General features: G+C 43.5%; 1 protein-coding gene across 1 annotated transcript; it reads left to right on the forward strand.

Annotated features, from left to right (window-relative positions):
- The first annotated feature begins 283 nt into the window (after positions 1–283).
- Positions 284–16,640, forward strand: LOC115393755 (5-hydroxytryptamine receptor 3B-like). The gene is made up of 11 exons (XM_030098862.1): positions 284–320; positions 2,416–2,595; positions 5,006–5,016; positions 8,270–8,379; positions 11,273–11,442; positions 11,558–11,724; positions 13,743–13,953; positions 14,042–14,182; positions 14,276–14,346; positions 14,521–14,704; positions 15,943–16,640. Exons 1-11 carry the CDS (start codon positions 284–286, stop codon positions 16,638–16,640), a joined length of 1,980 nt encoding a protein of 659 aa, XP_029954722.1.
- The last annotated feature ends 214 nt before the right edge of the window (positions 16,641–16,854 follow it).

Consider the following 16,854-nt stretch of genomic DNA (forward strand, 5'->3'; position numbering starts at 1 on the left):
CAGGCTGCATTAACTTTTACCAAAGTCTTTTTACACAAATATCTATCTAAAAGAGTGAACATTCTCTCGCAATTAGTATGACCACAGAAACAGTTGTGGTTGAAAGTTGAGTTAATTTGCCTACACACTGTGGAGTGCTGTGGGTGTTGCCAGTCAGTCACAGCTGAACAAAAGCCAATAAAAGGTTGGTTGTTACAATCTTTTCTACTATAAGCCACACAGGACTGATCCTCTCCAGACAGTGCAGATCTTAGAAGTGAATGAAGCTATGTTTAGTCTTACTATGCTTGTAGGTTACTTCATTCTGCTCCTCCTCACTGGTAAGCTGTGATCTCTACTTCTATATCATGCATGACATTGTACATTAATGCTAAATCAAATTAACTGTTTTATTTATTTTGTATCTGTGCCTCCACATTAAATTGAAATATTTAGCAAGATGTCCTTTAACTGATGTTCAGAAAAACAAGCCACTGGTGACATGCAATTCTGTGTTGTGTGTTTCTGAGACAGAAATGTATATTTTTTTTCAAATATGTTAAATCACTCACTTCAGGGGTTTAGTACGAAGTCAATAGTCAATAGATTCAGTCAGATTCAATATCAAACACTTTCATCACAGAGCATTTCTCTGTCCTACTGAGGATTTCCTACAGATTCACTTCACAGTCTGTAGTTCAGAGACATGAAGAAACAGTCCTGAACACTAATTCTCTTGTTGCGGATATAGCCCTTTAAATTGTACTTGAAATACCGTATTGGCCCGAATATAAGACGACTCCGATTATAACACGACCCCTATTTTTCAAAGATCATTTTGTGAAAAAAAAAAACAAAGCTGAAGACAGTAAGGTCACTCATAAAACAACTTTTTATTATACAATTATTATAAACTCAAAAACTCACAACTGAGATAACATTTCACGAGATATAAAATTAAAAAATATATTCTCTTTCTCAAAATAAGAAACAATAAGTAACAAATAAGAAGCCTCAAGGGGTCAAAACTGCATAAATGATGTAAATAACTGTCCAGTGCCTTTAGCTGAATCCCGGCTCTGGTGGTGGACATTCCGTCTTTTCGTTTTTCAGAGACGTTTTCACTCACCCTTCTATCAGTCTCTCTGAAGCTTCTCTCAGGACCACGGAAAGCTTTTCTCATAGCGTTAGCATCTGTAGGCGTTTTTTCTGTGCTCTCCAATAAGAACGAGGCTCTGCTACACCAGACCTCCTGGCGGCTTGACAGTTGTTTGATGACTCTGCTGCATTGATCCCCATCAGTTTAAAGCTGGTATCACAACTTCGCCTCTGTTGTTTGCTCAGTTGTCCAGCGTTCGAGCCCCTTTGTTCCAGATGATCCGCCATTTTTCATCAGATCATTTGATCTCATTTCATCGCTCCACTCGCTCTCTGCTCAGTGATACTTTGGCTTCATCTAGCGGCGCGGATGCGGATGCGTATTGACCATCTACCGTAAGTCCGCGATTATAATGCTAATAATATAATATGGAAAAAAACATCGTCTTATATTCGGGCCAACACGATACTTTAACCTTTGAAGAGAAATATTAACTTGTGCATTTCTTCCCTTTGCTTCAAATGCAATCATGGTAAATTTCAAAGAAACCTTTAACAGAAATTTAAATCTAAATAATGAAATCTTGAGAATTATTAATATACTGGAACGACATGTTTTGCTTGTCTTTCTTTTACATGTCACAAAAGATTCAGGGGTTTATTTCCTTGTGATGTTTTCAAAGTTTTGAAATCGCCTTCTGACTGAAATTTCCTGACTGAAAGTACAGTATTTTCCAAAGGATGGTATTGTGCAACACTTATGACAATCAAATAAAGACTGTGTTGTATTTTGGTTCTCTGCTTTTAAGAAAGATTTTTTTTTTTTGAGAAACTAAGCTTCTTCTTTTTTTAAAACTGTTTCCCCATTAATTAGTCAGAATTTGTGGAGCCTCTGCTTTAATACATTGTCCAGGTTGTGTGTATAATGTAATGCATTTGGTTGGACTTGGAGTTGTGCTTGCATTACTGTTTTTGGCAGAGCTTCCTGACCCCCCCCCCCCCCCCCCCCCCCCCCACACACACACACACACACACACACACACACACACACACACACACTCCCCCAGCTGGAAAAAACATTGTCTTTAAAGGGTTAGTATTAATTACTGCACTTTTATTTTTTTGTCAGGTGGACGTGTCTCGAAGTTCCAAGAGCTTCATGATGATCATCATCCATATAATAGCAGTTTAGAGGAGAAAACAGCAGGTAGGGCAATGAACATCCACATCCAAATTATCTTAAAAGAAAATGTGATTAGATTGTTCCCTCAAAACTGCTATAGCCATTCACTGCTATTTTTAAATTACATGACAGACTGTGTCTTTCTGCTTTTCCAGACAATGTGACAGAACATGAGGGGAACTGCAGCTATCAAGCCGTTTTAGACTATCTCAACTTGACAAAGAACAAAGAACTGTTCACCATGAGTCGGCCTGTCAAACACTTTAGAAATGATACGAAGGTATACTTTGAAATGCTGATTTCCTCCATACTGGATGTGGTGAGTTTCTATTTTTGTGCTTTGATTTTCTTTTTGTTTCTACATACAATATCATTCATTGCTCCATCCATCCATCCATCCATCCATCCATCCATCCATCCATCTAGTCATCCATCCAACTGGCTAATTGTTTTCAAACATATGTCTTTGCCAGCCTTTAAAGGGGACATATTATGCTTTTTTCACTTTGTGAAGAGTTTCTTATAGGAGTATGTGTTGCGTAGCCTCATTATGACATTCAAATTTGAAAATTGTCTGTTTTCTCCCTATCTTGCTACACCACATTTTGTGAAAATGCCTGATGAAACGTTTGAGTTTGGTCCCTTTGTCCTGAAATAAGTGGATTTAACTCCTCCCCCTGACAGTGCCCCCACCATGTGTGTGTGTGTGTGAGAGAGAGTGGGCGTGGTGAGATGCGTTCAAGTGCATACCGGGCAGCAGGCTCAGAAACAGCCTGTTCTGAGGAGGGCTCGTCAGAGCCACTTTTTAGACCTCTGAAACTCAACAAAGGATGAATTTGGGGCGAACAAACTTAAATACCATGTTTTTGGACTTCTTAGACCTATATGACGCGACTGAAAAATAGCATAATATGTCCCCTTTTAGGGCAATGAGTAATGCACCTTTGAATTATGTTTTTGAGATGTGGGAGAAATCTTAAGGATGTCAGATCAAACCTATACAAGCAAACGTGCAAAGTTTTAAGTTGATGAGCCAGCATATTTGATGCAGTAGTTTATGCATAGCTGTCTTTTTTTCATCTTCATTTTCTCCATCTGAATCCATAAGCTGCTCACGTCACGCCTTTGTTCCTACTAGAACCAAGCCTGCTTTCCTTATAGACCCCCACCACCCTACCCACAAACTTCACTCTAACATCAAAACAGAAAATCTTCACCTTTCTGAGAAAAGTGACAAACTTTCCCTTATCTTCATGCACAACCCACCATGCAAAATCACCCCACCATTTAGCAGTCTACTTTGAAGGGTTACAATGACACTGGGTTGGCTTTATTACTGAAATATTGGTTCTCTTAATTTAGTTGACTATCTTTATGTTTTTCCATTAAATCATCTCCTAAAGTGTCATGTAAGCTGTGACACGATATAAATGTTTTGTCTTAAAAAGACAGCATAAATGGATCCCTGTTTTGTTGAGTCACCATGGCAACAGCGAAGCAGAGGGAGGGGTTTTCTTTTTAATGTGGTCATATGGTGCATTTAAATATGTTTTTAGAAAGTAGTGTAAGGATGCATCTACAAAAAAGAGGGAGGACATTGCTGCTTGGCTCAATGCATCAGTCCTGTGAAATCACAATAATGTTGCTGGGAAAAGTGCTTGAATTGCAGAATAATAATTTATCTACTATAGGTGCAATCGGACTGGTAGAAGCACACTTGGTACAGCATAAAATGAAATATAAAAACATTGTTCAAACAAGTGACACTATGGAAAAATCTCATGGGAGAACCATGATGATTTTAAAAATGTTTTACAATGCAAAATAAATATCAAGTGGTTTGTTGATGGTACATCATGCTGCTTTCACACACATAAATGTCTTCTCATAGATAGATAGATAAATATTTATCAGGCATCTCTGACATTGCATGAAACACTGTTATTTGCAAAAAAGGACGGAACTGGTTGTATTAGTAGTTACTGGACATAACTCCAATTCTATGAGTAAGTGCGTGCCCGCCTACAGGCTTCGCTAGCGGCACTCCCCTTGGCGCAGCCAATCAACTGAGACAACAAAAGCTCGACGCAACAATCCTCGCCGCCCGATGGCGCAGCTCCACGCCTCCCGAGGGTATACCCCGAGCTGGAGGCAGCCATTCTCCCTTCTTCTGAATCAGCCAAGTAAGGGAAGCAGACAGCTGGGCCAGCAGGTAGGCGGGCACACACTTACTCGTAGAACTGGAGTTACGTCCAGTAACTATTAATTCTACTTCGTAAGTGCTTAGCCCGCCTACGGGCTTCGCTAGTGGCACACACCCAGGCGAAGGCCGTAGGTCGATGAACGTACCCCCAGCTGGCATGCTGACTGGACTGGTGCATAAGACGGAGGTAAACAAACCGTACGTCCATAACGGCCCCAGAACTCCCGAAGAACAAGGCATCCATACGCCGACACACCGCCCGCGACGTGAACAAGCATCGCCACAGCAACACACACACACACACACACACACACACGCCAGCCGGGGCAAGCCACAGTGGCAGGCAGGGAAGACAACCCTGGCCTGCAACCCCACCCGGGACACGGCAGCCAGGCAAGAAGACCAACATGGTAAGCGGCAAAACTCCTGTTCCCGCTGAGCACCGCCACAGTCACAACAACCGCAGACCGCGGCAAAGCCAAGCGGCAGGTGGGAAAGCCCTGGTCCGCGACCCCACTTGGGACATGGCAGCCAGGCCAGAGGGACCGACACGGTTGAGCGATAGAACTAGTGTTCTCGCTGAAAACCGACATGGCCACAGTGTCCGTTCACATACCCAACAGATATGAAGGCACAAAAGCGGATGCAGAGGCCCAGGAGGCAGCCTGGCAGATGTCACTCACCGTGACCCCCCTGCACAGGGCCGCAGAGACAGCCACACGCCGTGTGGAATGAGTATGAATCACTGTTGGCGGCAAGAGATTCTGTGCCTTCTAGGGAGCTGCAATAGCGCCCCCCACCCAGTGGATGAGACGCTGAGAGGTCAGCGGGGCTCCACGCCCCCAGGCTTCAAACCTCACAAACAGCTGGTCCGTGGTGTGAAAGCCAGCTGTGCGCTGGACATAATAACGCAGGGCCCTAATCAGGCATAGCAACCGCAGCCGTGGGTCATCCTCAGACGAGCCAGGCAGGGAGCTAAGCGTTCTGATCCGGATCACTCGTGACTGGAAGTCCAAAGTGATCACCTTGGGATGAAAGGCCGGGTTAGGCCAGAGATGTACGAGTCCCCCATCCTGGCTGAACACCATGCAGGATGGGTGGACCGACAAGGCGCAGAGATCCCCAACTCACTTCGCGGATGCTAGCGCTAACAAGATGGCGGCCTTGAAGGAGAGAAAGCGGTCCTCCGCCTGCTCCAAAGGCCCAAAAAGGGGAGCCCCTTAAGACCCTCCAACACAATGTGGAGGTCCCACGGGGAGACCCCATGCCTGAGGGGTGGCCGTAGCCGACACGCCCCACGCAGAAACCGGATTATAGTCAGGTCGGCACCAATCCAAGTCGGCCCTGGCCAACTCGGCACCGCCCCCGGGATACAGTCAAGTTGGCATCAAGCCAAGTCGGCCTTGCCGGGGGGGGGGGGGGGGGGGGGGGGGGGGCTCTCAAGTTGCCGAGTTGGTCAGTGCCGACTTGAGTGTAAGCTGCTTACCAACTCGACCAAAAGCTTCTTATTTTTTTAATCACGATGCCAGCTGCGGCACGACCATTTGCACAGTTTTTTGACGATCTGTTTGAACCGAGAAGCTTAGCTACGAGCGCTTAGCGGCTGTCTGGTCATGTGACTGGTCCCCAAGGCATTCTGGGAATCGTAGTGCAACGATGCTGGCTGCAGCGAGACGATTTGCAGTTTTTTTTGTGCCGGCTACGCCACTTCTCCTCACGTAGCAGGCGGGAGACAGTGCTACACAGACACACAGACGCTGCTGCTGCTGCTGCTGCATGTGCGGGAGCCGGTGAGATGGCGCCCAAGAAGGCTGCTCGCCGCTGGGTTACCTCGAGCGGCAGAGCGAGGCAGGGCAGGCAGGCAGGAAGGCCCCTGGCAGTGATGCTGTCACCCGATGCAGGCAAAGCAGCGCTCGTGAAAATCTTGCTCGATGAGCAGGGTGATAGGCCCGATGCCGACTGGTCATGGACCGGTCAGGGTATACCCTCGGGGTGCGCGGAGCAGTGCCATCGGGCGGCGGGGATTTGTGCGTCTAGCTTTTGTTGTCTTAGTTGATTGGCTGCGCCAAGGGGAGTGCCACTAGCGAAGCCCGTAGGCAGGCTAAGCACTTACGAAGTAGAATGTAGCTGATAGACTATGATGTGAAACTGGACTGCCGAAAATGATAATTGTCTGGAAATGGTGTGGTCTGATAACAATGCCATGATCAATATTTACTATGCTGCAGGAACTCTCCACCTTCAAATACGGATCGTTATCAAAAGAACACAACATACTAGTGAAACAAGTCTCCACCAGCTGAGTAGTGCTGAGACGTTCAATGAACGAGCCGTTCGTTTGAACGGCTCTTTAAAGTGAACGACGAGAGCCGGTTCACAGCTGTCCGAGAGCCTTGCCTTTGTGCAAACTGTCCACGCCCCCTTCACGTGTCTCCTGAGTGTCTCCTGAGTCCAGCTGTCATCGCTGCCTTCATGTGAACGACTGAGTTTCAGTTTTCCGCAGCAGCTCCAGTCACCTGAACGCAGCAGCGACAGGAGAAGTGTTCAGAAACTGGAGCAGAACTGTGTTTTGGAAGAACTGGTTTCCCTGTTAATTGGCGGCTGTGTTTCTTTCACGTCCCTTGTTGCTGATAGATGTTAAAAACCAGACAAAAAGCTGCGTCAGTCAGACCTTTTATGAGTCTGATTTCAACACGTGCGGCTACTGGCAGCAGCAGCAGGAAGTGCTAAAGGAAGTCAGTCACCAGTTAACAAGGAAACCAGTTAATTTGAAACACCGTATGGACCGCTTTATCAGAGGTTTTAGCAATGGAACACACACACACACACACACACACACACACACACACACACACACCACACACACACACACCACACACACCACACACACACACACACTGTAAAATGCTCAGTTAAAGGACAGTCTGTGAAGCTTTTTTCTGGGGACACCATGCAAGGTAAGCCACATTGTAATGTGTTCAGAAAAACATCTCTTAAATCTGTGTTATTGAACAAACTAAAGCACCAGATGAAAACCCGTGACTGACAGTAAAACCTGTCAGTTGTCAGAAAATAATGGATTGACTCTGCACTAATGAGGCTGATGTCTCTAATAGAGCCAGGTGATGTTCATCAGGGAGCGAGTCTTTTGAACGGCTCATTCAAATGAACGGCTCCTCAGGAGCCGGCTCCCTTCACAGAGCCGTAAATCCCAGCTCTACAACTGAGCCTTACAGACTTCTAATAAGACTGACTCATTTTCTGTTTTAAATGACAGACGACAGACATATGCTTCATTAAACTCTCCAATTGAATGAATTGTTGAGTAAATTAAACTCATTGCGTGACTGAAAATGGGTGGAGTCAGAGAGAAATGTTCAGAGGGAACAACCTGCTCCAGACCAGGTTCGTTACAGAGAGACGGTTTCTGCAGTAACTGACTGCGAGGTTATTTACATTCTCGGATGTGAAACAGATGAGAGTTATCCTTATCCTCTGGGTTGAATTATCCCACTTGTGATACTGAAATTTCAGGATTAACCAGGAGCAGTGTGTATGCATGGATTGTGGGCCATTGTTGGAAGCAGATTTCCTGCCGTCATGTTTCATGATATTATTGTACTTCTTTGTTCTCAGAGTAAGTTGACCAGACTATGGATTATCTCATATTCACATTTAATATGGTAATGTTTTTCTTTAAGCAAAATATATTGCAAACCACTACACAATGATTAGACAGTTGTTTAAAACCATTTCATAAATGGCCCTCTCGCTATTTTTTTCATTGTCTGATTTTTCTTGTCTAGTATTGGCTCAATGACTACATTTCCTGGGATCGAAATGATTTTTGTGGACTTGAAATACTCAACATTCCCACTGAGTCTTTGTGGAAGCCAGATTTAATTATTAACGAGATGTAAGTTTTTTTTTTCTTTTGCATGTGCATGTATTCACACATAGGGTCATAACAGAAATTTGTTCCACAACAAAATTATATTCATCTGAAAATGAAACAAACATCAATTTAAAGATTTCATGCATGTTCATAATCCATGATCAATTCAGAATGAATATTGAACACCCACACACACACACACACCACACACACACACCACACACACACACACACACACACACACACAGGTTGGGTGGAACCAAGAGTTCCACCATGAGCAAGCAAAAGCGTACTGTGAGGAGGAAAAACTCCCCTGGTGATGGCTTTCTTCTATTTTGGCTGGAGTGAGGGGATTGAAAGAGAGAAATCAAAGGACTGACAGATTAATTGAGTCTCCAGGTGTTTTGGGCCGAATGTAATATCTTGTGTTTTATCTGAATGGAAACCATTCGTGATGTCATCCATTTGTTTCTAATATCAGAAAGTGAAGCCAGCTGGGAGGCTGACATGGTGGAATTTTGGAGCCAGAGACAAAAAAAGAAAGCAAGGGGATAGGACTGACTGAGAGCCAAGGACTGTGGTGTTGTGATAACGTGATGGTCTGCTGTAAAATGGTTTAGGAGTGTTTGCATCATTTACTTGTCAATAATAATGTTTACAATGTTTATGCATTTGACCAGGTCCCCTAGCAACACTGGGTACATCCGCTGGCCACACCATGCCGGTGTAAGATTGTATATGGACCCCCATATAATATGGACCCGGGAGTCACATCTGGGCCCTCTTGGGGAATCACAGGCTTGAAGGTTCATGGAGAGAAATGCCTGCTGGGCTGCCGCGACAGCAGCACATAGCAGCTGCAAGAGGGGCTTTCTTTCCGGCCACCCAGCATGGCCAGCCAGCGCTAACGTTGCTTCCTCAAGCCTGTGGATTTGCGAACCGAGCAATGACACTGTGGTCCCAGCTGTGGTTAGCGAGTGAAGCCCTGAGCCTGAGGCTGTAAAAACAGGGACAAAGCAACCAGAGACAACGATTAGTGGACATTCACACCAGTGGACATTCACCCAGTGGACTGGTGAATGTCCACGAATGTCCACGAATGTCCATGAATATGATGATTGGTCAACAAGTCAACGTTTGAGATATAACATAAAGAATGTATCAAAGTCCCCTAACTAAAGATGTGGCAAGCCAGCTTTGAAAAGTAACATTTCTGCAAGAGACTGAACGACTTTACATCTCTTTTGCAAACGCTGGAAAAACAGAAACAATCTTAAACTCCACAAACATTTTCAGCATTTTCAAATCACATTGTGACAATAATCTGTTAGCTTTAACTCCTCCCAGTATTTTGCACAATCCATCTTACGGATCGGCCGATCATTGACTGGTCCATAGATATACTGTATGTGCATAGAGGAGAGAAGTGAAGACGCTTTGTCAGTGAAATAACCTCGGGAGAGAAGAGATATGTCACCCGAGTGGCAGATTAATCGTGTAACGCTGAATTCTGCTTTCCACAAGGACGTGATGCCAAACACAGTAAATCGCAACATGCATGATGAAAAATGTCCCGCTAGCTTTATGCTAACTTGTATGGGAAAACCTATTGACATGCTCTATTGACAATAGTCACGGAACTTTCTGGAACAAATTAAACTGAGAAGCACATATTTCATATATATATTGAAATATATATGACATATATTTCCCTCTTTCAGAAAAACCTTGAAAACTGCCGTAGCCTACAAAACACAAATCCAGACACATTATTATTCACTGTTATTAATAATCCTCTTTTGCTGGGAAAATATCCTTTACACTGTAGTAAATGGAAGAACAGAAATCCCTCCTTCAGCTTTTTTAAAAATCAGTCTGATCTTTATTTTTCGTCTTTTAAAAGGATGTCTGGTACTTGTCTCCAAAAATTGATATTTTTCTTTTTCTTTTGATTTCAGCATGTGAGGCCCAGATGAGTGTACATTTCTTTCTTTCTTTCTTTCTTTCTTTCTTTCTTTCTTTCTTTCTTTCTTCTCTTTCTTCCAAGAGGAGCTTACAAGTATAAAGCTCCTGTTGTTAACATTCTGTCTTAATTAATTTTATTTGAGTGTACATTTAGACTGACGTTGATTTATGTAGTTTTGTTTGCACCTTGGTTGGTTGTTTGCACCTCCCTCTTGTATTTCTTATCTTTTGCTTGTGATCTCTTTTCTTGTTGTCTGAGTGATTGCCTCCAGTTTGTATATATAGGCTTTGTGTTATTCGGGGCGACAGTAGCTCAGTTGGTAGAGCCGGTCGTCTTATAACCGGAAGGTTGGCGGTTCGATCTCCGCTCCCGCAGGTGTAAAATTGTCGTTGTGTTCTTGGGCGAGACACTTCACCCACCTTGCCTAAATATGAAAGTTGTGAGAGTGAATGGTTGGTGGTGCTTGCAGGGGCTGATGGTGCAGATTGGCAGCCTCGCTTCCGTCAGTCTACCCCAGGGCAGCTGTGGCTACAGTAGTAGCTTACCACCACCCAGTATGGAGAGAATGAATAATGCAATGCAAAGCGTCTTTGAGTGTCCTGAAAAGCGCTATATAAAACCAATGCATTATTATTATTCAAAAATTTGATTATTTTCAAATTTTACTTCAAATGAACATCGGCGGTAAATATCAGTTATCGGCCTCGTTGACTACCAATAATGTTTATTGTAATGGTCCCTGAAAAATCTACATTGGTCTATCTCTAATTCATATTCATTAAATCAAATGTTATGGGTAATGGCATGTTCATGTTCTGCTCATGCTGCATGAGATCCTTAGTGAAATGATATCTTTGCATCCCTTTTTATATCTGCCAAGCTTTTGTAGATCAGTGAGATTCAGTGTGAAACTCAAACTGTTTTCTATGTGTATTTATTCATCCACAGAGTTGAGAAGGACAAGAACCCTGAGAGTCCTTATCTTCAAATAGATCATGAAGGCTATGTGGACTATTGGAATGACCAGATGGTGGTCAGCTCCTGTAAGATGCATGTTTACAGATTTCCCTTTGACATTCAGAAGTGCAACCTCTCCTTCAGATCTCTCATTCATCGTGGTGAGCCTCTCAACAAGCTTTGTAAATACGACACACTGTTACATATCACCATGTAGTTTTTTTTCCTGTTGATCTTTGAAAAAAATTCACAGAAGTTTTTTCTCCCTCTCTTCAGATAAAGCTTTATCTTTAAATTTCATTGACAATGACGATAGATGGATCACCCATTTGTCTCGGCGCTTGATGCACACACAGTCTGAGTGGCTGTTCTTGAAGTTGACATCTGCCAAGACAACTGAGAACATCTACATCGGTCACAACCAAACCATCCTTTTTTACACTGTAAGTATTTGACAATTCAGCCACATACAAATGGAAGATCTGGAGGCTGTGGCTCAGGTGACGGACAAAGTTGTGCTTGTGATTGGACAAGATATTGGATTTGCAAGTCAATTCCATGAAAGGCAGCACCTGTTTTGACAGATTTCATACCAGTGGTGTGAGTTTATGTCTCTTACTCTGATGATTGTTTACACCCAGCAGTCAAGGCAAAGCAGGCTTATTTAAAGGGGAAATTGCTCAGCCGGTTTTGCTCATTCGTATTTAATTTCTAGCCCCCCCTGGAGGGCCTACAGGATAACCGGCACTGAAAGCTTCTTAGATCTGTGTCTTTTACTGCGCCGCTTCCTTGCTTTTCCTCCTTCCTCCTTCCTCCGAAAACGCTCTGTTCAGTTGACTCCATCCGAGTCTCATCCATGTGCGCATTCCACTCGCTTGCCCCTTGTGGCAGATAACCCCCGCTATTCACTCGCCAAACAGAAAATTCATCTGCCGTTGGCGGCTGTTAATTTCAGACGTTGGTGGTAATTCTAACTTTTTTGCGCTGATGATTTCGTCGAGCACCCAACCTTACCATCTAAAATAACTTTTATAGCTAACACAAAATAAACACAGGACACTGAAAAATTCTAACTTACCGCTTGCTCTGCTGGCTCATCAACACAACCATCAAATATTTTGCAAGTTTTACAAACACCCTTTCATGTAGTTTTGAAAAACTACTATTTATTCTGTGTTATTTACTTTATTTTCTCCTCTTAACATTATTATATTTGAATATTTTGTTTGCACTACTGGTCATTTTGTTAATTTTGATAGAATATATTTATGACTGCAGTGCTGCATTTGTTATGAGACACTTCATTTCAATAAACACAAAAAATAAACAAACAAAAAAAAAAACATCTGAGATACATTTCAGTGTGTTTATTAAAAAAAAATAGTGGGTAAGTATACCACAGACATTTATAGCTCCACTTAACAGGCATTCATTTCAGCAGAACACCTGGGCTCATGTTTGTCAGCGTGCAACATACAGTAACTATCTCATCAAGGAAAGTCAGATCCTCGTCCTTGCAGGGCAAAACCATGTGAATTGTTGCTTTCACAGATAGTGTATTTGTTGCGGATGGTGCTTATGATTACCCTTTCAACGTGAATGAGGAGGTGGGCAATTTTTCTGGTGTTCTCCACATCTCTTGCATCTAGCTGACAGCGGAATTTTGTGAAGACAGGAATCTTTACCTCTGCGCATTAAGGCCCACATTGGAATGCAATGAAAGGTTATGTTTGGTCGTCTTACAGCCGCGATCCAAGCGAGATGGCGAGATTTTGTCAGTGCAGAAAGTTGTTCTTCTTGATGGCGCTTCCAAGCAGGCAAATGATAAAAGCAAAGTCCATTTTGGATCTTTTTAACCTGGCGATCGTGTGTTCTGCTATCACAACCGACAACACAATGACGTCTGGGCAGGGTTGGAATTGTAGATTGAAAAAATAGCGAATGTGTCCGCACGAGTGAGGACAGCACGTCTGTACACAGTGTGTTCGCGGTCCAAGTCAACAACGGGAGAGAGCTCCCAACATGGCCGCGACTCCAAGTGATGTCGTCACGATCCCAAGCCCCACACTCAATGTGAATGTCAGTGTGTGTCTGTCAACATTTTCCATTGTCAGCAGGGACAGGCTCCAAATGTGAGAGGGTGGCAAGGTTTTCTGTTTGCATTGGGAGCGTCTTACTGATCATGTAAAACACACATGAAGTTCTTTAAGATGATTATTTTTTGGGCAATTAAGTCTTGCAAAAGAAGTTGTGGAATCAATGGACTCCAATAAACAGGAAGAACAAAGTAAGCAGATTTGTGATTGATATGGTATTTATTTTGGACATACACAAGATTTGAGAAACAAGACTTTTTGATAAAAGACATGAATATAACTTTACTGTGACAGCTCTATTGTTCACTTATGTCATCTTGGAGGACATCAGGAGCATGATGGACCTTCTGTACCTTTTTCCACAGATTCATGTGAAGAGGAGGTCAGTCCTCTACATCGCTAACTTCTTGGTGCCTGTCCTCTTCTTCTTCTGTCTGGACTTGAGCTCTTTCCTGATATCAGACAGTGGGGGAGAGAAGCTCAGCTTCAAGGTCACTGTGATGCTCGCTGTCACAGTCATGCAACTCATTCTCAATGAGATTCTGCCTTCCTCATCGGACAGGATCCCCCTGATTGGTAATTAAGCAGAAACTTTTTTTTTCCGAATAGGATTGCATTTCACTTGTCACTTCTCTACATTCATGATGCTGTCTCCTCCCTTCAGCGCTCTTCTGCATTGGGATGTTTGGATTGATGATGTTGAGTCTCCTGGAGACAATCTTTGTGATGTATTTAATGGAGAAAGATGCTGCATCCCAAAACAATGAGACAAACAGTGACTTAAGCCTGAACAGGAGCAAACAAAGTTGTTTTAAGGGTACGCTATTTATAATAACTGTGAAATGCTCAATATCAGTCAAACTGTTTGTGAATTGTTGTTCCTGATGTATCCTTCCAGAAGTGAAGAAATGTGGAAACTGTGCATCTATCAGTGATGTTTCTACTAATCAAACACCAAACACCAAAGAGGTAAGAACTGAGTTAACCTATGATTTACAAAGTCAAAGAAATTATGAAACCGATGCTAATTTTTGGATTTTCTAATCATTCTTCCCATAAAGAACAAATGTTGACATTCCAGTCTCAATGGAAACAAATAATAATACAAACCTGAGTGTTTCTTAAGTTGAACTTTTTCTGCAGGACAGCAGCAGCCAGCTGATGGAGGTGTCCTTCACTTTGGAAAAAGTCTCAGAGGAGCTGCAGCAGATTGAAAACACAATGACAGCAATGGAGGGTGAAAAAGAAGAGAAGATACCTGGTTACTGGACCGCTGTGGCAAAGCAAATCAACAAGGTCTTCATAGTTTTTTATGTGATAAGTGCCAGTGTGTTTTTAACTGCCATCTTTTCTTTGTGGAGAATGCCAGATGAGGATTAGTGAAAACACTGCCTCCTCACTTAACACAGAGTTTTCCTGATGTAATATCTGTGTTCACATATTTGTTTTGTTTCTACTGACTGAAGGCAAAAAACAGTTCTGTAATGTTATTCATACCTGCAAGTCTCTTATTACTATTGCGACAGGTAGCTGAGCTCTCACAATGTTCCTGTTCAGCAAATACATAATAATATACATTGAGAAGTGTGGTGAGCTTACTGAATATAGTTACTCATTGTTGTATATCTATAATCATGTGATACTGAAAACATATTCAACTGTAAATAAATGTAAGATTTTCTCAAAACCCTCTTTCTGCTAATGTCCAACATCAGCTGGCATTTTAGAGTTCATTCTAAAATATGTGAATAAAAAAATAAAGGAACCATTTGTCCGGGTTCTCTGTAAGCACAAAACAAACATGCAGAAGATTCCCAAAAAGAGTCAATAATGCATATATGAGTTATGAGATATAATTGGGCCACTTCTCCTGATTGTTGGTTTATATCCAAAAAACTGTCACAGTTCAGATTCAGAGACTCAGGTGTGGACAGAGATACAGCAGATCAACAGTTTCCAAAGAATAGTTTTATTTACAGAGAACAAATCCAACACAGCAAAATCAGGGACATTGTTTAAACTAGATCAGGGCCAGTTGTTGATGTCCTGTAGTTTTTATCTTGTCCATCTTATTAACCAGGGAGTGGATGTAGGTGAGAAAGCCACTTGGAACCCCTGGATTATGTGAAGTCGTGGTTTTCCAAGCTCTGATGCTGGCTCATTTGCATCACCTCCTTTCCGTGTGTTTTTGATGACGCATCCTCTCTGGAAACGAGTCAAACCCTTCTCAGTGGGTCCACCCAGACCAGTGTTGTTTCAGGCTGAAAAGTTCACTTCTCTCAATGATCAAAGAAGAGTGCCTTGTCGCTGCGTCTACACATGCTGCCATCTTGTGGAACTTTGATATATCAATGTCAGGGACATTTGAGCGATGGGAATGATCTAATTGTGTAGTATAAATAATGGGTCTGTCATATTTGGAGGAGGTGGATGCTGGGAGAAGGACCCAAGGAGCCAGGCACTTCCAGAGTTCAAATGAGTCAAGGAGTCCAGGAGTCAAGATGGCGCCGCTGTGTCTGGCAGTCCGCTTTCTCCTCTGTGTCCTGCTGTCTTATGGATTTGTAGTCGTGTCATCGGCCGTTACATATGACCGAGCTACGCTTCTAGAACTGCGTTTTCCGTTTAATCATCCTGTTAACGGGAAATTCCACAACCCTCCGCCACCACTGCTGTCATCAATTCCTGCCTTCCTCAGTCGCCCTGCCTGTCGGCGTCCAGGCAGTAAGCGCCGCAGAAGACGTGGTCGGAGAGGAGGGCTACATGTCAAGCTTCGATCCTACCTGAAACTGCCTTGGACTAGTGAGCTGATTGGACCTGCCTGCGCCGTCCCCAGTAGAGCTCGGGAATGTTACCGCTGGCTTCTTCCTGTTGGCCCGGACTCCGCCATCTCTACCCCAAATTGGTGTTGGTGGGAGAAATCCTCGCCGCGGCCGTGTCCTGGAAAACCTCCGCCCGATTACTCGTATGACAGCGCTGCCTGCCGCCTCGTCCTCGCTCCGCATGGGTTTTGCAACGCCAGATCGATCAACAAGAAAACGTTTGTCTTCAATGATATCATCTCCTCCCGCAATCTGGATTTCTTCTTCCTCGTGGAAACGTGGCTGCCACCAGGTGATGTCAGTCTGTTCTCGGAGCTCCTCCCCTCCGGCTACCTGTTCCTAAACTCCCCGAGACAAACGGGAAGGGCTGGAGGGGATAGCCACCGTATACAAGCAGTCCTTGAACTGCCGCCAACTGTCCACCAGGGGGTACTCCAGCTTTGAGCTCCAAATGTTTGTATTGACTCTGCCCTGTCCCATTCTGTGTGCTGTCATTTATCGGCCACCTAAACTGAAAAAGGATTTCCTGAGTGAGTTTTCCGAGTTTCTAGCAGAGTTTATGCCAAAGTTTGATAACATCCTAATCTGTGGGGACTTTAACATCCATGTCTGCTGCCCTCAGATGAGTTGGCCAATAACTTTAAATCTCTCCTAAACT

This window comes from Salarias fasciatus, chromosome 8 (genome assembly GCF_902148845.1).
Source record: "Salarias fasciatus chromosome 8, fSalaFa1.1, whole genome shotgun sequence".
In the NCBI taxonomy this organism is placed as follows: Eukaryota; Metazoa; Chordata; class Actinopteri; order Blenniiformes; family Blenniidae; genus Salarias; species Salarias fasciatus.

Bases quoted from the DNA above. Each gene is read 5' to 3' on its own strand.
- LOC115393755 (XM_030098862.1), top strand. From the start codon at position 284: ATGCTTGTAGGTTACTTCATTCTGCTCCTCCTCACTG. The intron at 11,725-13,742 runs GTAAGTATTTGA...CTTTTTCCACAG, and splicing joins AAACCATCCTTTTTTACACT to ATTCATGTGAAGAGGAGGTC. The intron at 13,954-14,041 runs GTAATTAAGCAG...TCCTCCCTTCAG, and splicing joins GGACAGGATCCCCCTGATTG to CGCTCTTCTGCATTGGGATG.